The 20,456-nt window shown below is 35.8% G+C and overlaps 1 protein-coding gene across 3 annotated transcripts in view; it reads left to right on the top strand.

The window, feature by feature from the left end:
• The window catches only part of PLSCR4 (phospholipid scramblase 4), a 50,648-nt gene that overhangs the window by 9,734 nt on the left and 20,458 nt on the right, over positions 1-20,456 (top strand). For 2 of the 3 annotated variants that reach the window (XM_069104707.1, XM_069104706.1), the window contains exons 2-4: positions 14,144-14,171; positions 15,390-15,485; positions 19,008-19,237. In XM_069104707.1, the coding sequence (XP_068960808.1) occupies positions 14,165-14,171; positions 15,390-15,485; positions 19,008-19,237 (333 nt within the window). In that variant the 5' untranslated portion in view covers positions 14,144-14,164. The remainder of the gene's footprint in view (positions 1-14,143; positions 14,172-15,389; positions 15,486-19,007; positions 19,238-20,456) is intronic. The other variant, XM_069104708.1, reaches the window with a different exon arrangement.

The following is a 20,456-nucleotide window of genomic DNA, read 5'->3' as shown; positions in this document are numbered from 1 at the left end:
TCTTTTTGCTTACAAGCATACTGTTATTACCCCAATCCTAAGAATTCTTTCCTTTATTACCTAATTTCCATCTATTTCATCTCATTTCTTACTTTCACCTCTGAACTCTTTTGAAAAATTCTTTTATACTTGATATCTTTGCTTAGTTTTCATCAACTTTTTTGCAATATGTTTTCTATCCCCCAGTGTTCTTTCAGGGTTTCTAATAAATTCTTTTTTTGGGAGGGGGAACATAGGGCAATTGGGCTTAAGTGACTTGCCCAAGGTCACAAGGCTAGTTTTGTGTTAAGTGTCTGAGGCTGGATTTGAACTCAGGTCCTTCTGACTCCAGGGCCGGTGCTCTATTCACTGTGCCACCTAGCCACTCGTTCTAATAAACTCTTGATCAACCACATTGAGTAGACCTCATTAGTTCTCATATTCTATGAGGTCTCTATAGCTTCTGACACACTTGATCCCTCCTTGCTACTGGGTATTCTTTTTGCTTCCCCTGGAGCTACAAAGATACCCACATTCTTGTGATTTGCCTAATTCTCCAGCCATTCCTCTTTGATGCCCTTTGTTGGCTCTTGATATTCTTCATTGATTTACTGTATATGTAGACCAGGGTCTACCCTTGGCCCCCTTCTCTTCTTTTTCTCTACTCTCTGTATTGGATCTCGTTCACTTCAGATTCTACTTTTATATAGATGAGTCCCCCATCATCTCCAGCTCTAGTATCTTTGTGAGCTTGTGATTTGGGTGCCCATCTGCCTTTAAAATATTTGAACCTGTGTTTCCCACTTTTCTCTCAAAGTCAGCAGGCCCATAACTGACTTTTTTAGCTTGCTTTACTCTTTCCCCACCCTAAAACTTCAAGGCCTGGAAAGGACATCAGAAGTAATATTTTCCAACCTATTCCTAAATCACAATTCCTTTGATGCCATCCCTAACAAGTAAGTATCAAGCCTATGTTTGAAGATTTCCAATGAAGGGACCCCTCTATCTATAACCCATTGTGCAGCTCTTCCTGACTCCTGCCCCAGTGCTCTCTCCACTGAGGCATTTAATTGCCTCCTTCATTTAGACTGACTCTGCATGATTTATATATGTTTTTAAAAATTCATTTTAGAAAGAGGACAAAATACATTGGATTAGATGCAACCCAGCTAAATCTCTCAATATTTGCCTCAAAACAATTAAAAATTATGACTCAAACCAAATTTTGGTGTGGCAAAACAAAATGTCAGGATGAGACATTTTTCTGACAGAAGAAAACTTAAGACTTTGGCAGAAGAAATTTGTGACGCAGGAGTGGAGGCCTGTCTGGACCCCCTACATGCAAGGGCAGCAACAGCTTCTGGAGCTGTCAGCTCAGAGCCAGTAAGCATCTTGGACAGCTGGTCAGAAAAGATCACAAAGGACCCTTTGCTAGCATTGCATAGAGCCATCATTGATTGGCATTCTATTTCCCATATGCAGTTCTGGCTCACAGTTCGATGTTAGAGGTGACTCAAAGGGAGCAGGCATCGTAGTTGCATTTCCAGTAGAAAGAAGAGCTCTATGCTTGTTCCTACAGGAGACCCAGGGACCCTTTCTGGGTAAAGACAAGAGCGCAGACCAGGAGAACTGTGACCACACCTCTCCCTAGATTGCACCACCTTGGAAGCACTAAAAACTTGTAGACCCCCAGAACTAACTCTGAAAACAACATGAAAAAGTCTACAGCCTGGGACAGTGCCTCCCAAGGTCGGCAGATCCAGCCTTTAACATAAAGTTCATAGTTGAGAAATAAGTTGAAAAAATGAGGAAACAACAATAACAAAAAGAATTTGACCTTAAAAAGCTGGTAGGGTGGCAGGGAAGGCAAACACATAAACTTAGAAGAAGATAATAATGTAAAAAAAATACCAAAAAAAAAAATCCTCAAAAGTAAATGCTTAATTGGACCCAAGCCCAGCAAGAATTCCTAGAGGATTTATAAAAAGAAATGAGTAATAGAAGAAAAATTGAGGAAAAAGGGAGTGTGATGCAAAAAAATAAAAGAGAATTAATAGCTTGGTTATAAAACAAAAGGTACAAAAATATTCAAGAAAATAACACCTAATTAAAACAGGATGGCCTAATGGTAAAGGAGGCACAAAATTCCACTGAAGAAAAGAACTCCTTAAAAATTAGAATTGACCAAATAAAGTTAAGACAATGAAAAAATAAAACAAAGCATCATGTTTCTCATTGAAAAAGTAACTGACTGGAATATAGATCATAGAGAGATAAATTAAGAATTATCGTACTATTTGGAAGCCGTGATAAAAGAAAGACCCTAGACATCATATTTGAAGAAATTACCAAGGAAAATTGCACCATTATCTTAGATTCATAAGGTAGAATGGAAATTGAAAGAATCTGCTGGTCACCTCCTAAAAGAGATCCCTAAATGAAAACTCTCAGGCATATTATAGCCAAATTTCAGAGCTTATAGCCAAATTTCAGAGCTCCCGGATCAGAGAGAAAATATGTCAAGCAGCCAGAATGAAACAATTCAAATAGTGAAGAGATACTATCAAGATCACACCAGATTTTGCAGCTTCCACATTAAATGAAATGGCACATGAATTGGTAATTTTATTTCAAGAAATATATGGACATCCAGCCTCAACTTTTTGTATTTTTGAAAATAAGTTAAAAATAGATGTTACTAATAATCAATCACATTCCAAGACATTCATTTTACTTTATATTATCTCCATTGTGTTGTAATAGAATTTTTGTCACCAAGTCAAAAATATTCTCAATATTAACAGAACTGAAAATATCACAAAATTATTATAGTTTCTATAATGCCTTGCTCTTGCTCCATGACTAGCCATTTACTAGTTTATAAATTGGTTGAGATTGGGGACAATGTTGTTTTTATATCCTTAATAATGCCTGACAGAGAATCTTACACATACTGAAGAAATTATTTCTAAATTTCATGCTGTGATGCTCCTCATTTACAAAAAAAACCCCACATTTTGTAAAACAACATGTGGATAATTTTCTTAGTCCATACTGATTTAGATAAATTTAATAATTTATTATATTTTTACAACACAAATCTTATGTGTATGTATATGTATATAAATATATAGTAACATGAAATGATGTAATCACTGTACAACTTTCACTGTCACAAAAACATAGAATTAGACATGGAGAAAACCTTCAAATTTGTCTACTCAAGGTCCTTCATTTCATGTGAAAAGACAGAATCCCAGAGAAATTAAATAATTTGCCCAAGGCCACACAGATAGTAAGCATCTGATGCAGGATAAGAACCAGGGTCTCCTAAGTCCAGCACTGCTTGTATTGTATACCATGCTGCTCCCCCCCCCCAAGTTTAAGAGGTGGCAGATGGCCCTCTAAATCTTTAAAACTTCATATAGGCATGGTGGGACCAAGGGTAGGGAAAAGATGGAGGGTCCTCACCATGCTCCTAGTGGAAGGTTGCCAGTGTGTTACTGGCCATTGAATATCACTTCAGGATCTCTTCTTCTGCCCTGAGGGAGAAGCATATATAATGCACAAAAGTATGGAGGCCTACTATTTTAGTAAAAAGGGAGAAGACTGAATGGATTTAAAAATCAGTGGCACCTCAGTGCCCTGAAGCATCTTTGGCTTCCTTGTCCATAAGAAATAGCATTAATTCCTACCCTAGCTGCTGCAAGTTGAGAGAGGTGGAAAACATCTTGATACTACTAGCATAAGCACCTGCCCCTTCTTCTAAAGAAAGGTCTCCTTCCCTTTTTTTTTCTGGGCCTCCCACTTAGTAACCAAGGCCTCCTCTGAGAGCAATGAGAGTTAATGTTCCATGTTAATCTCACTTTTGTTGACACTAATTTGAAATTTGTTTTTGTTGGGAAAAGGGAGTGAACTCATGAGGAATTGGACTCAAAATTATGTAATGATTTTGGCCCTTACTTTATGTTCTATGATGCTCCTCCTTTCAAAATCTCTCATATCACTTCCCCTTTGGGGCACATTCCAGTTTGGAAAATTCTGTATTTTAAAAGTTCTTAACTTGGAGTTCTTGAATTACCAAAGAATATTTTGATAACAATATTTCAATATAATCAGCTTCCCTTTTGATCCTTATACATTTAAAATATATATTTAAGGGGCGGCTAGGTGACTCAGTGAGTAAAGCGCCGGCCCAGAGTCGGGAGTTTGGTTCTGGCCTCAGACACTTAACACCCACACACACAAAAAAACTAGCTTTGTAACCTTGGGCAAGTTACTTAATCCCAATTTGCCCAATTGGCAAAAACAAACAAACAATATATATATATATTTAAAAACCTTATTCTGATAAAGGTCTTGGTTGGTTGTTGTCCTTCATTCTCAAAGAGGACCAGAATGACAGCACTATGCTACAATCAAGTTTCAGTGTGTCTGACTGTGACTGATTAGACCAATATGAACTTGGAGTATTCTAACACAGCTCGAGCAAAAATAGTTCATGTAAACATGTATTCTCTAAATTTGTGTGTCTTGTCTTTCTATTGAGCTATTTCAACAGATTCTTTTATTAAAGGGATTTGTCTTGGGGAGTTTAGATTCAGTTAAAGGTCCACATTCAAAGACCTAGAGGGTCACATGTGACCTCAAGGCTACAGGGTCCCCACCCCAAGTCCAACAGCTTCAGCAGACCTCCAAAGGGCTCCATCTCACAAAAAAAAGGTCAATATTAATCTGTGGACCAGATGTCTGATATATGTTTGTTTAATTGAAATATACTTAACATTTTTCCTGGCTTGTCAACTTACTGTTTCTATCTTTAAAAATGTAGATTTTCATATAAAACTTTGGAGAGAAAGAGTAATAATAGAAAGATTTGAAATTTGTACTTTATTTTTATTTGTTTTGCCCTTTTTGTCCTTGCTGGAATGCCCTTGAGGAGCTAATCTTGACTTTAGTTTCCTCACCTATAAATTAGAATAATATTGGCACCTACATCACAGGGTTGTTGTGAAGATCAAAAAGATAGCTTACGGAAAGTACTTCACAATTATTAGAGGGCTATAAGCATTTTACTATTAATACCTCTGGGCCTCAAGTGAATGTCACACTGTGCACCATAAACATACCTCATTATTTGAAGTATGGAGGTGGTCAGGCCAGTCTCTATATAACTTCTCTGCATCACTAGCAGGATTGGCTCTGGCTCCAGGGCCAGCGCTCTATCCATTCTACCACGCTATATAACAGTATCATTGAGAAGTGCTTTGGCACCTTTCAGAAACAGAACTAAAGCACGGGGTGTGGGATTATAGATTTAGAATGCTAATTCCTAATTTAGGGCCTATGGATAAATTTCAAAGAGTCCATAAATTTACATGGAGCAGGGGAGAGGGAGTCTTTATTTGCACTGACATTTAACATTTCCTTCAATTATGAATGTAGGCAACAGACTATCTTAGACTGGGTCTTTAGACTTCACCAGGCTACCACAAGGATCCATGAGACAGAAAAGTTTGAAATGTCTGATTTAGGGCTTAAAGGTGCCTTCGAGGTCATCTAGGCCAACACCTTTATTTAGTATCTGGGGAAATTAAATCCAGAGAGATTAAATTACTTACACAGCATTACACAGCAAATTAGTGTTTGAGGCAGGTTTTGAAACTAGGTCTTACTAACTCTATGCCCAGTGTTCTGTCTACAGTTGTTTAGCTGCTCGGATTTGGGCTTCTGGTGGGCAAGAATTGCCTTTTTGAGTTCATTCTCATTTAAACAGTGACATTGTCCTATGCTTCTGAAGCAAAATCTATAGGTTGAGTAACTAAGATCCCTCAAGGTTTTGGTTTTTCTGTACAGGCCAAAGTAGTGATAAAAAATATCAGTAAAATGACCCTGTATTCTTCAATGAATTGGTTAGAGGTTTTATACTTATTGCCTCCCGCACCCCAACCTATGATTTCATCCTCTTGATGAATAAATATTCTTTACCAATTCAGATCACACCAAATCTGTAATTTATAGTGTTTAATAGTCTCAGCATGTTTCTTAAAAAGTTTCTTAGAGGTGTTATGATTTTTCCATCTGTGTATAGCCAAAACTTGTTTAGAAACAGGACTTTCTGATCTCAAAGTCAGTCCTTTATCCAGTACTTCTAGAAAAGCAAATTGCCAATATTGATTATAACTAATTAGTGGCAATTAATAATTATCTTTTATGCCAAGAAGAATTCAGGTCTGAATTTGCATCTCATAAACTTGAGTGATGACCAATGAAAAATTGAAGCATAAATAAAAATCACTAATTAAGCAGGCTTTGCCCTAAGGAACTTTCCTGCCTTCCCTCTACTTCCTTGGTTTCTTAGCCCCTTCTACTGTTTTAAAAGATGTGATTAACCAAAATATTACATAGCCCAGGCAGATTTCAGTATTGTGCAGTTGGTTGAATTTAACTAAACATTTTCTTGACATTTTTAATAATTTGGGATTTCCCAATCACTTCCAAAAGAGAACCATGGCATTGAAGATAACTGACCTTTCCTTTCATGCCAGACATATATCCAATTTGAAAAGAAAGGAGCATCTCAATGTAAAACTAAGTACAAGCAGTTTCCCAGAGGACTACTACAGTAAACAGCTTTTCAAGGTTCTGATTACAGAGTAGAGTGGACACTCTATTTACTCAATAACAAATCAGAGCAAAACATTCACAGAAAATCAAGGTACAGCATTCACTATATTACAGCTTATCACAGAAAATTGAAATACAGAATTCACAACAACTTATTACTAAACTGGCCACATATTTTTCACCACAGTGGTCACATAGTTTTGAACAAAGTACAATCATTTAGACAATCACTTAATAACTTAATCATTCAATCATAAAGTACAAAAGGTCAAAGTCCTCCACTCATGGGCCACACTAAGTTGCAAATTAGTCACTTATTTATTCATCAATTGCTATTCAATCATTAGTCACTACTCAGTCATCAGTCACTATTCAGTAGTCTCTTAAGGGGTATTGGGAAATACACAAGCCATCCATCCCTCAGTCACAAGTAAAGCATAATTTCATCACTACTCAGTACCCATGGAAAGGTCTTTTCATCTTGGCTCAAGGCAGGCAGCTCCTACCTGAATCCACCAGTCACCTGGCTTCAAAGGCAGACAGTTCCCAGTTCCTTGCCCAGCTCTCCATAAAGGTCATGCTCTACATTGAAGTTCACAGTGTGAAGTCCACCTTAAATCATTCATAGTCTCTGCTCCCAGGAAGTCAAGGCTTAACAAAGCCACCAGCAGACAAAGTACTGACACCACAGTCATGCTTCCTTAGTCTTTGGCAGCTCCATTTGGCCCTTGGAAATCCTCAGCAGCTAAAGCTGGCCCTTAAAAGTCTTTGGCAGCTCCCAGAAGAAATTGGCATTTCCTCAGCAGAAGCTTCAGCTGGCTCTCAGAATCAACATCACTCCATCCAGGTTTTCAAAATCAAAATCATTCTCTCCATCCTGGGCCCCTCTTCCTTAGCCTCCAGATACTGGCCCTCAAAAAGATCTGTCTGACCCAGAAGGGGCTTCTCCTTATATACACACAGGAGGCATCAGCTCTTCCCTGTTTCAGCCATTTCCTGTTTCAACCTCTTCCTGTTATGTCAGAAACAGAGGTTCATACCTTCTGTTTCTTTAACGGAGGCTTGATTAATTACTAAGTGCTAAGTACCTGTTACCCTTGCCAATACAAAAGGATCTTCAAATTCAAATTACATTACCATTACAATCAGTAATGGATATAGTCAATTCACAAGCATTTTCCCAACTTTGAGAAGAGCATCTTTAGAGGATGGGATATAGAGGTCTTCAGAAATAGTGAAATGTGAAAATGCTGAATCAATAATGAAGAGACAAAGGAAGGAAGTGATGGTAGTGGGGGAGAAGAATGGACATTCCTCTTTATAGCTCATAAACTTAGAAATGGAATGGATAGAAGTCATTTAATCCAAATTCCTCATTTTACAGATGAGGAAACTGAAGCCCAGATGTGAAGTGATACTTAAGTTCTCCTTTTTTTATTGTCCATTCTCTAGGCAGTAAAGAGATGGATGACTACATAGAAGGCCTTTGGGCTAGACTGTACTAGAGTCTGGTATGTAGTAGGCACTTAATAAGTGCTTGATTGATTAACTTGAAAAACAGGGTATAAAGATTTACAAGTCAGTCTTAATAACCATGGATCTGCAGCAAACTTTTCCAATCATATTTTTGCATGGCATTCTTGACCCTGCAGAGATCAGGGGAAAAAAATGTGGGCAATAGAAATAGCATTGCGATATTATAAACTCAGATATCTGAAAATAAAAATCATGAATTAAAGCATGTCACTGCCTTGGTGAAGCTGAGGAAAAGGAAGAGGAAGCTGGGTGATATGTAAAGAACTTTGGATGTAGAGTCAGAAAATGTGAGCCTGAATCCCAGTTCTGGTGTGTACTTGCTCTGTAACCTTGGAGAGTTCCTATCACCCCTTTATTTTCCTTCTCTGTAAAATGGAATGATCTGTCATGTCTCTTCTAGCTCTAAGTCATGTAATTCTATGAACCCCTTTGAACTGTTTTCTCAGTACGTGTATCTTAGACAGATACCGAAGGTCCATAGTTGGCTGGGTATAAAATTAAGTAGGAGGAAGAAAACAGTCTTGGTTGCATTTAGAAGGTCACACAGCACTTTCCAAGCTTTTCCCTGTTGTTGTTTTTTTTAAACACCATTCTACTTCTGGTGTTGTTAGATGATTGTAACTGAGGGAATGATATTATTTCTGGCAAAGGAGAACTGCAGGTGACCCTATCTATGGGCAATGAAGAGGGGGAAAAACAGGGCATCAATATTGTGCAGAATATTACAAATGATGAACATCTGCAGGAAGTGATAGAAATCATCTCATCTTAGAAAAGCATGAGAGAAAATGCAATCCTTCTGGATCTGTGCTTATCTGTATTTATCTGTATTTTTCCGTGTTTGTTCTCAAAGGATCTCATTCTATTCCAGAAGGGATGTTTTGCTTCCTACTAGTCCAGTATCTCCAGGGACATTTTTGGAGAAGGGGGAAAAAGATAATAAGTTTTCAAACTCCTCACTTTTGACCCAGAGCAATTGCCTTTCAGGAGCTTGAATCTAGAATCATCCCAACTAGAGCTCTTCTCACCCTCTAACTAGAGGGGACTCACCCCTGGACTGGCTTATTTTTCAAAGTCCTTGAACTATTTTAAGCCCCTCCATGCCCTTGTTGTGAGGCATGGTTAACTTGTTTGGTAAGCCTAGTGGTTCACAATGTTTGGTTTTGGTTTGGTTCTGTGAACCCTTTTGAACCACTTAAAAACCAAAAGTGCGTGTGAATCCCCAGAGAAAATTGATATAGTATACAATATGTTTATATTTCTTTATTAAATATTTATAATAACTAAGTGATAATACTACTCAAAAAGCTACAAATAAAATTTATATTTTTTCACTAAAATTAGAAAATATAACATTTTATTTTGCTTATAGTTATGAAAATTTTAAATATAAAATTATAAATATTGTATTGGAGCATTCTTTAAGAATTAAAAGAAATAATCCAGCAGGACCTCATGTTCACTATATATCTATTAAACTGCATAGTATATTTCTTTTTTTTTCAAATTTCATTGGATATAAATACCATCTTAAAATAAATTACTGTTTAGAAGGTGTTTAACATGATATAGTAATCTTATTTTAACTTAATTTTGATCTTACACCTTTTTATTTAACAAAGGTTATCAATATTTTACTCAACATCAGAAATACACAGTTTTAAATCAGGTTCCAAATAATTTCTTTCAGCATTTTAACTTAAGACAAAAATAAAGTGAAAATATTTACTAACACAAATACATAGGGAACATTGTTAGGAGAATTTTCCAAGTTCCCTTGTTGAGAGAGAAAAATTTTTAGTGGTTTAAAAAAATCCACCTTACCAACTGATGAAGATGAATACCTAAGTATCACAAAATGTACTTACTTTTCTACCAGCTAATGAGAAGCATTGTAAAAAAAAAAAAAGATTAATATTCTTAACATTCAATTGCTTGTATTGCAAAATATGACCTCCTCAAGAAAAAAATATCTTTAGATATTTCTTCTTCCCCTTGTACCACTGGCACCCCAACAGTATTCTCAAAAACCCTAAATAAATGACTGACCAGTGTTTCTAACCGTCTCATTTGAAAATCAAGGAGATAGAAGAATATTAGCAAAAGTACAGTAAGTAAAACGGTTTTTATGACTGAAAGGAGAGGCAATATAAATTTTATCATTATTATTATTGTTATTGTTTTTTGGAGGGCAATTGGGGTTAAGTGACTTGCCCAAGGTCACATGGCTAGTTTTTGTGTTAAGTGTCTGAGACCGGATTTGAACTCAGGTCCTCCTGACTCTAGGGCCGGTGCTCTGTTCACTGCTTCACTGCACCACCTAGCTGCCACCTAGCTGTCCCCTTATAAATTTTATTTTTGTAGAATATTTGTGGTTGTCTATGATGGTTTAAAGATGGTTTTCTCTTATGCTCAACAAGTGAGATTTTCAAACAGTCTTTCATCAGCACTGCAAGAATGCAAAAGTTCTTAATTATCTTGATCACACAGTTACACAGTTAATGAGGTATAGAGGTATGATTTCAGGGTGACAGAAGGGAATATGTGAACTATACTACCTCAATGTACAGAAGACAAATAAGGGCAAATGAATGCACTGACCATCCTTTGTGAATTGTCTTATGCTCAGATGTCCTCCTGTGGTTTGGAAACAAGTTGATGATAGATTGAAAAACTGCAAGGATATGTTGAGATTAGACAAAAACAATCCAAGTTTGATGTCAACACTACACATTGTGTACATTATCATAAAGTTTTTGAAATGCTTTAGAGACAAACTAAATGTATCAAGCACACACATTTGTTGTCACAGGGAAAAATTTTATCTGTAACAATTAGGTAATTGTTGACTACTTTAGGTGACTAGTGAAGAATTTTATCATGGACCTCTTAGATCATCACCACAAACCAAAAAATGGGAACCATTGTGTTAGCCACTCAGATATTCCTTTGTTAACCCAATAAAAACCTTCACATCTCATAAATAGATATCCTTATTTAAATGTTGAAATCTACCTCATGACCTTATATTGATCATCTGAGGTGTTTGTGGTGGTGGTTTGGAGGGAACTGGGGGGAGGGGGACACACTCCCTCTATATAAGAAAGGTGTGAACTTTTATCAGAATAGTCAGTGTGATGTAGTGAAAAGTGTGACCAAATTGGAATCATGGGACCTCACCATGAATTCTGCTGCTTCGTTTCATTTCATTTATTTGTTTGTTCATTCATTTATTCATTCATTCATTTATTTAGTCATTTATCTTGGGCAAACTACTCAATCTTCTAAGCACAATTAGTTTCTTCATCTGTAAAATGGAGATATTAATAAGTACAGGTTTATTTTGAGGAAAAAATGTAAATCTTAAAATATCAATGTATTAAAATGAGATTTTATTGTTATTAGAGAGTTATATAAAATGTGATTGATGACAGGTTCAGTTGTTGCATAGTATCTGGCAAAAGCTAGTGTAATCAAAGGGATATTGAATTTGAAATCCAAAAGAAGGCTTCTCTTAGAATCCCAGTTCTGTATCATCATAGATAAACCACATGATTTCACAGTTTCTGGGATTCACATTTTGCAAATGAGGAATCTAAGTTTTGGAAGGATTTACTTCTTCTTTACTCATCTTCTTGAATTCCCCAACAGGGTCATTATGAGGAAAGGAGTTTAAAAGTATTTAAAGAATTATTTTATTCATTAGTTGTGATTTATTATTAATTGATTAGACTTTTAACATGTCAGTTTATGGATGATTTTAATTTCAGCCTTGCATATTGTAGCAGCAAGCACCCCAAGCACGTCCTCAGGGTTTGCTGCTCACACAGGTTCTTGGATCTGCTTTGTTAAAGGAAAGCAACTCAAAATGGGTTAACAAGCTTACTTTAATCAGTCAGACATATATCGTTTACCTTGTTCAGGGGAAAAAGGTCAGCACCCTGAACTTCAAAGCATACAGGCAGAATTATCAAGACAGAAACAGATCAAGTAGACAGATTTCCAAACTGTCCAACCATTACATCCATACCCAGTCAACATCTGGGTTTCCACATCTGGGTTTTTCAAAGCTGGGGGAACTCTCAACACCGGCTTCCCAGAATTCAGATCAAATCACAGAACACTTCTCAAAGTGAGTCCCAAAACAAAGCTACACATCAGGGCTTATATAGCCTTCTCCTGGCTCAGAGAATGTAACAACCTTATTGACCCACTGGCCAATCAAAAAGTATCTACTGAAAAACAAGCCTCCCTCCCCAGGCTTCTGGTGCACTTTAGCCTAGGGGCAGGGAAGATCTTCCAAATTTGCATTCCCATTACACATATAGTCTCTGAAATAATCTAGAATCTTCCCTTGTCATTTTCACAGACCTTATTGAATATCATTGAACAACTGAATTGTCATCTGTATTTTATAAAGTGTGTCTTCAATACAAGTCAAAAGATTATGGATTAGAGCTGGAAGTGACCTCAGAAGTTAGGTAGTTTAACCCACTCATCTTAACAGGGAGGAAACTGAGGCCCAGGGATAAGTCATTTGCTAAAGGTCACACAGATTTGAGCAAGATTTTCTAATTCCAGTGTTTTCTGATTATACCACCTGGCACTGTAGTACTGTTTATGTCTATGAGTGTTATATACAAAGGAATTTGTCTATGGAATGATTTCTTCTTAGTGAGGGGTACCCCTAACCATGTTGCCTTTCATTCTCTCTCTCTCTGTCTTTCTCTCTCTGTCTCGGTGTCTCTCTGTCTCCGTCTCTCTCTGTCTCTGTCTCTCTGTCTTCCCCCTGAAATACACACACCACACACACACACACACACACACATATATATGTATATATATATATATACACATACATACATACATGTTGCCTTGTGATCTTTGCCCTATGTTTCTATACTGTTAATAATTTAAAGAAATTATTAGATTAGACTAGTTTACATTGGATTGTACTAAGATGACCAATGAGAGTTAGCATGGCATAGTGGATAGAGGAACAGCCAAGAAGTTAGGAAAGTTTATGTTCAAAATGGGTTTCCCATACATACTGACTTTATGGCTATAGGTAAATGAATTAACTCTCCCTTCCCCAGGCAACTCTATATTACCATAAATTTTTTTTGGGGGGTGGAGGCTGGGCAATTGGGGTTAAGTGACTTGCCCAATGTCACACAGCTAGTAAGTGTTAAATGTTTGAGGTCAGATTGAACTCAGGTCCTCCTGACTCCAGGACTGGTGCTGTATGCACTGCTCCACCTAGCCTCCCCTGTATTATTATAAATTGTAGTAAAAGAAGAGTTGCTAGTCTTCTTTAGTGAATTTCCTCACCAGAAATTCTTAATAGCAATGAAATTACAGTTGTGGGGAAAGAAATTAAGTAAATAAAGGTGAACAGTTTTTCTGTAGTCAACAGAGATATAATATTCATTTGAGGACCAATTACTTCTCATATATATGGACTAAAACAATTCTAATATAAATGTGGGCTAATGTTAATGTGGTTTAATAATATATAGTCTAATGTGTAGGAGTAATCTAATTCTATTATATTTTAATGTAAATATTAATTCATAATATGAGTATATATACATATAGATATGTAGATGCATTATACTAATTCTAATGATCAGTAGCAATCTATGAGAATAGAATGTTTTGGGGTTTTTTTTGAGATAATTCAGAGTTTCTCTTACTGAAGGGAGAGCACATTTACTGGACTATTTTGGTTAACTTAGAATTGAATCATGTCATCTCATGACTGATTTAGACTTTTGAACTCCAAATGCTAGCTGCTGTGGAAATATTGCTGGAGATATTCAAAGATAAAAACAAATATTCATAAAAGAAAACACTGAATTGATGGACATTGATTTTAATTGGTCATGTTGGGATTTCTTTTTACGATGGAATGTAAAAAAAACTTATGAGTGATTTGTTATATGGAATTCTTAGAAGTGTTTCTCAGGGCATTAAATAGAAATGTTTTTTTTTCTTTCAGAATTGGTTATAACTCCTAAAAATGCAAGGTGAGTCAGTTTGTGCTCAAGTGCACCCATATATTTTCAGATTCAAGTCAAATTGGTAGTTTTACTTAATTGTTTTACTTTGTTACAAGAGAGATCTCGTGAACTAAAATCTGTAAATATTTATAATGTAAGAACAAAACATATGAAAACTTAAAATGAATAGATAAGTGTATCTAGTGAATGTATACATACAAAACTACTCACAGATGTATACACAAACATACAAATTGAAACATTTCTGTATTTCTGTGAATTACAGTAAAATTGATATTGTTCTGTTACATTTCATTTTTACTATAGTTTGGCTTCTAGTCATTTTTGAGGGCTGTATCCCTGCTGTTTTGCACCTAATAGGCATTATTAAAAAAAATGCTTCTTGTATTGGATTAGACTGGACAAACCCAATTTTTAAACTTTCTCATCAAGATGGTTGGCCACCAAAGATGATTGGTGAGCATGCAGCTCATGCTGGGTGTCTCCTAAAATATGGAGGGATCACAATCTGTGTCATTGAATGAAAACTCATGATACTAATAAAAACACCTATTCTTGAAAACACATTTGCTTCGATATGATAAGTGTTTACAGAGATCTAATTAGCAATTTTGATACCTGAAGTAATTCAGTTAGGGAGAATAGAGGGAAATCTTGGGAAAGATTTCCTTCTAGAAACCTCCTGTTTTAATGAATTATTCTTGCTAATTAGGCCCTAAGCTCCATTGTTTTTGTTGATCACAGAGCCAAAGCATTATGAGTACTCTAAATTTTAACACCCTAAGGCAATATATCAGCTGCCTCCCTCCCCCCAGTAACTGCTCTGAGTGTTATCTATTTATTTGATCCTCATATAAAGCATAACAAAATTATTGCTGCCATTTGGAAGAGATTAATCTGTATGCAATAGTGCATAAACTCTTAGCTTGTTGTAATAAATCAAAACTTCGTGTAAGTCTAGCCAAGATACAGTTTCATTGTGTTGATACAATTCATAGAGTTACTCAATTCTCTATCTTAATTTGTTTTTTGTTTTGGAAACAGAAATTTAAAAATATTTAAAATGAGTAGTTTATGTTTGATTCTATCCCACGAAATATTTCTCTTGAGTTAAATATATCACAGTATGCTGTAAATGATTTTTTTCTAGAATTTTAGACTAAAAAGTCCCCAAATGTTCTAAAAATATAATAACATTCTTTTTTACGTTGTATTTTTTTCTAGCCCCCACAGGTCCTACAGCACCTACAGATGATACAGAAAAATCACAAAATCCAAGACCTGGGGCCCCTCCTAACTATTCTTCTCATTATCTACCAGGTGTGTTCAGTCTTCAGAAGTGCAACATTTTTTTTTTCTTCCCTTGTCTCAGTTTTAGGATTCAAGGTCAAGGTTTCAGGGAGACACATTTTTCCACATCACAGTTGGCTTTGTCAATGTATTGTTGGCCATGGTTAATAAATTGTGCTGATCTGGGCATAATATCTTTTTTTTTTTTTACATATACTGTCTAAAGAATAAAATAATCTGGTGGAAGTACCTCTTATTTGATAAGAATTGTTGGGAAAACTCAAAATCTATTGGGCAAAAATGAGAATTAGACCAGTACCTTACACAGTTTATCACAATATAAAAGGTCACAGCATTAATATAAAAAGTAGAGAACAGAAGGAGATAACTAGAGGGAACTTTGTGGCATAGCAAAGGGACTGGCTTGCCTGGAATTTGGAAAACTGGAGCACAAATCTAATCTCAGACAATTACTATCATTGTGACCCCACTCAAGTCACTTAATCTCTGTCTTTCTCATTTTCCTTACCTGTTAAATGGGGATGTTACTAATAGCAGCTATTTAGAGAGTTGTTGTGAGGACCAAATGAGATAATATTTAATAAGCACTTTGTAAACCTTCAAGCACTATATAAATGTTACCTGATAGTGCATTATTTTAATTTTTAGATTTGAATGTTTAGAGCTATAGGCTCACTTCAGAGGTTCTTAACAAATTCAATTGATTTTAAAAATTGACAACTATATTTCAATATAACTGATTTCCTTTGTAATGCTATATATTTTAAACATTTAAAACATCTTATATGGTTAAAAATTATGGATTAGAGGTCTATAGGCTTTACTGGACAATGTCCAAGGCATTACAATGCCAAAAAAAAAGGTACAACATTCCCAAATTTGACACTAGGAAAACAAGAGAAGTCCTAGGGTAATGGTGCAGAGCTAATTGTCTTAGCTCTAGTCTCAAGTCAGTAGACTAGGAGATTTCTGAACCATTGCACTGTGCTTTGAAAGAAATAATGTTTTCACACATGCTTTTCCTTATGCCATACTCAGGCAATGATCATAACCCTCCTTTCCAGGCTGCCTCCAAGTTTGATCCTCAGCTACCTGTCATAACTCTCAACTTATACCCAACCAAGAGAATACTTATCCCCACACTCTCTGCTAGCTCCATCCCACCCCAGCTCCCCTTTTTCCTTACTTCTAGAGTAGAGTATTGGTCTAACTCAAAATTCAATTTTTCTCTTAGGTGTATTAAAAAGGGCTCTGAACTTGGAGCAGGACATCTAGCTATGTCAACAGTCAGTTTCTCAGAGACTCAGCTTCTTATTACATAAAAAATAGGGACAGATATTACATACACTGACAAATTTGCAGGGTTGTTGTGTGGGAAAGTACTTTGCAAAACTTAAAGCACACTATAAATGCACATTATTCTTAATAACAGGCAGCAAAGAAGGAAATGTATGAAAGCAGCTGCGAGGGTTAGATTAGCAATGAAACAGTGCAGGGTGGGGCATTCATTTCCTTCTCATTATCTAAACAGCTACAGTAATTTCCAGTATTTAGACATTTATATTAAGCTATAAATTATTGTATATGTCAATAGATGGAGCTGCTGCTCCTGGGATTATCATTTCAATTTTATGCTCCTTTTTGGTGAATTCCTGAATTTTATATATCACATACATTGCCAATATAAAATTAGACTAAAAAAAATGCTATAAACTGCTGATTTATTCTGTATAAAACTTTTAGAATTGTCAATTGAGACATTCTTTTTATTTAAAATAATTTCCCTTTAGAGAAATGTATATCTAAACTGTAGTTCTTCCAGCTTAGAAAAATCTGTAAAGAATTCCATTAAAAACATGAATTTACTGTCTAGTGAATATCCAACTGTCTGAGATTTCATTAGAGGAAAAAAAAGATTCACTATGTTCGCCATCTAGTGGTACAAATTGGCATTTATCTGTGATTCCAAAGTTGACACCTTTTGGAATATATGTTTTCATTAAAAATTAATAATTTCTGTGATTATAATTTTCCATTAAGCAGAATTCCAGGCCTAGAGATATGTTTACATGTTGTTGTTACCCAAAATATATTAGAGATCATGCTTGGGAATGAAAGCTAATTAGTAACATATTTAAAGTTGAAAATACTAATAATTCATAAATAAAATAGTAGTAAATGAGTAGTAAAACATACTTTATTGAAATTTAGTTATACATCAAGGAGAGATGGACTCTCTGCACTGCATGATTCATGATTTTAACCTCTAGCCATCCATATAATATAGTGGTCTAGGAGTGACCAAATGAAGGTTACCAGGCTGGTCTTGTAAAAATGTGTCTACAAATGTACAAGCATAATAACAAGAACTCAGATTTGTATAGCTCTTTAAGGTTTACAGCACCCTTTTCTCACAGTTTCCAGTGATATGCAGATGGGAGTATGCAGAGATAAATTTTATAATTTTTTTTAATTACCTATATACAGTATACAAGGCATCCACCCATTGGTGACTCATGAAATGCAATGATGTCCTTAGTATTTTTTTGAGGAGTGTGGGAATCTGTTTTGTTACTAGTAGCTAAGCAGAAAATGACGTAGCTCTTAACCCAAATGAAGTAGTCTGAATTTCAGAAACTAAGGAACAATTTTTGAGGGAAAAGTATGGAAACCCTTTGGTGATCACATTGCAGTTGTTTCCCCAATATATTCTACCAGCATTAAATCCCTGCTTGTAAGAAAGAAAGGGATTAAGCAAAAACAACCAACATAATGACTATGCAAAGAATGGTAATTTGGAACCCCAAGTAAATATTCACTTTTAAGCCTTTGGTATCCTTTAAGATATTAGCCATTTACTCCAGAACACTTAATTTTCATAGCTTATGTAACAATATTTGATAATATAATGACAATAAATAGTGGTTGCTTTTTATTTTCACAACTAGGATTTCAAGTAGTGTTAAATAAAATATTTACACGATATATTATTTTCGTACTTGGGTATTTCATGTAATCTTAGAACTGGAATAAACCTTAGGGATCATCACATTCAATTCTCCTCATTTTTCAGCGAAGAACTGAGGTTCAGAGTGTATAAGTGACTTTCCCAAGACCACACTTGTAGTAAATATGAAAGGCAGGATTTGAACTAGGGCTCTTTAATTCCAAGCCCAATGTTATTTTCTGCTACATCTGTTTCTCTATGTAACTGATTCTCTCAAAGTTGAATAGACCCATAAAGAGATCTAAAATAGAAACATCTGCATATTATTTTATTAATTCATTTAGTTAATGAATGCTAATAAGTCTTGATGTGTACAACATTATGATAGTAGGAGTGCTAGAAAGATGAATAATCTCTGACTAGTAAGGGTGGGAGACATGTTGATCTAGTTCCCTTCTAACACTAAAAATAGCTTGCGTCATAATAGAGTTCCATTGCCTTAATCATTTTGAAAATTGAATAGAGTTCATCTTTAAAATTGCTTTAATTTTTTTTCTTTAAAACTCTAATTATTCTATACTCAGGACCTCCTGTACCAGTCAGTTATCCCATTGCAGGCTATGCAGGCCCCGGTCCTGTAGGTTTTCCAGGTTTGAATCAGCCTGGTGGCTTTCCCATGTATCAAAGTGCTGGCCATCCAGTTGTGTATCAGCCTGGCATCAATATGAATCCAAATCCACCTCTCCAGATACCATGGATGCCAGGACCACCTCCGCTCCCCAACTGCCCACCTGGTCTGGAATACCTGTCTCAGGTAGTGAATCTACTCAATCCTTAGTTCATTCACTTTAAGGTGTATTAAGTATGCATACACTGGATAAATATATACCTTGTTTTTCCATGTTATTAAGATATTTTGTGGGAAGCAATGACAGGACTTGGCAAAATTAATTATAGGAGGTAAGGAACAAGGGACAGTTAAGATCAGCTCTCTGACTTTTCACTGGCTATCCCTTATACCTAGAATGCTGTTACTCCTCACTTCTTTCAAGATTCAAATAAAACTCCACCTACTATAGGAAGGCATTCCCGGTCTCCCCCATGATTGCATTTCTAGATTTATATTGTACATATTGTGTGTTTTCATGTTGTCTGTCTTGTTAGAATGTGAGATACTACTTGAAAACAGACTCCTTGTTTTTGCCTTTCTTTTTCTTCCTCAGGCCTAGCACAACACCTGACCCATACTAGGCCCTTAATGAATTCACAACTGATTGACTGATGGATCCAAGGTTTCCAGATTGAAAGGCTAGGAAAGAAAGTTAGTTTCAAGGGAGAAGACTAAGTGGATAGAGTTTTAGATTTGGAGTCAGGAAGACCTGAGTTCAAGTTCTACGTCAGATGCTTAACCAGCTGACCCTGAGCATGTCATTTTTATTTATCTTAACTTCAGTTTACTCATCAGTAAAATGAGGATGATAATAACTCCTTTCTTAAAGGGTTATGAGGATCAAAAGAAATAAACAACACATGTAAAGTGCTTTACAAACATAAAAGTATATAAATGTGAGCTGTTATTATTGTGATTGTTTGAGATGTGTTGACTCTTAATTGACCAAAGAATAGCCAAGTAGAAGTGTTAGCACAGATAGATGGACATATTTGCCTAGAATGTGAATCAAAGTGAGGAGTGGAGTTTGGGTAGAGAACTTCAGCACAGGTGAAGCCAAGAGACTGAGATGTTAGAGATGGAAGCAGAAACATGAAAGTTGGTACTTTGGGGACATCACCATTGGGGAGTAGGAGGAAAAGGGGCCAGCAATGGAGACAGGCACTTTTATATTTGTCTCCTGCATTTGGCAATATTAACTCATTCAATATATACCTGTTGTCAGCTATGGACCAGATTCTATGCTGTAGGTTCTCTAGGGGATAGATAGATAGATAGATAGATAGAGAGATAGATAGATAGAGAGATAGATAGAGAGATAGAGAGATATAGAAATAGAGATAGATAGATGATGATGATAGAT

This window comes from Petaurus breviceps, unplaced genomic scaffold (genome assembly GCF_028583685.1).
Source record: "Petaurus breviceps papuanus isolate PSGF00001 unplaced genomic scaffold, PetGlider_PUasm1.0 688, whole genome shotgun sequence".
NCBI classification, from domain to species: Eukaryota; Metazoa; Chordata; class Mammalia; order Diprotodontia; family Petauridae; genus Petaurus; species Petaurus breviceps.
The sequence above is the reverse complement of the archived record's forward strand: the minus strand, read 5'-3'. Positions and strand labels throughout refer to the sequence as shown.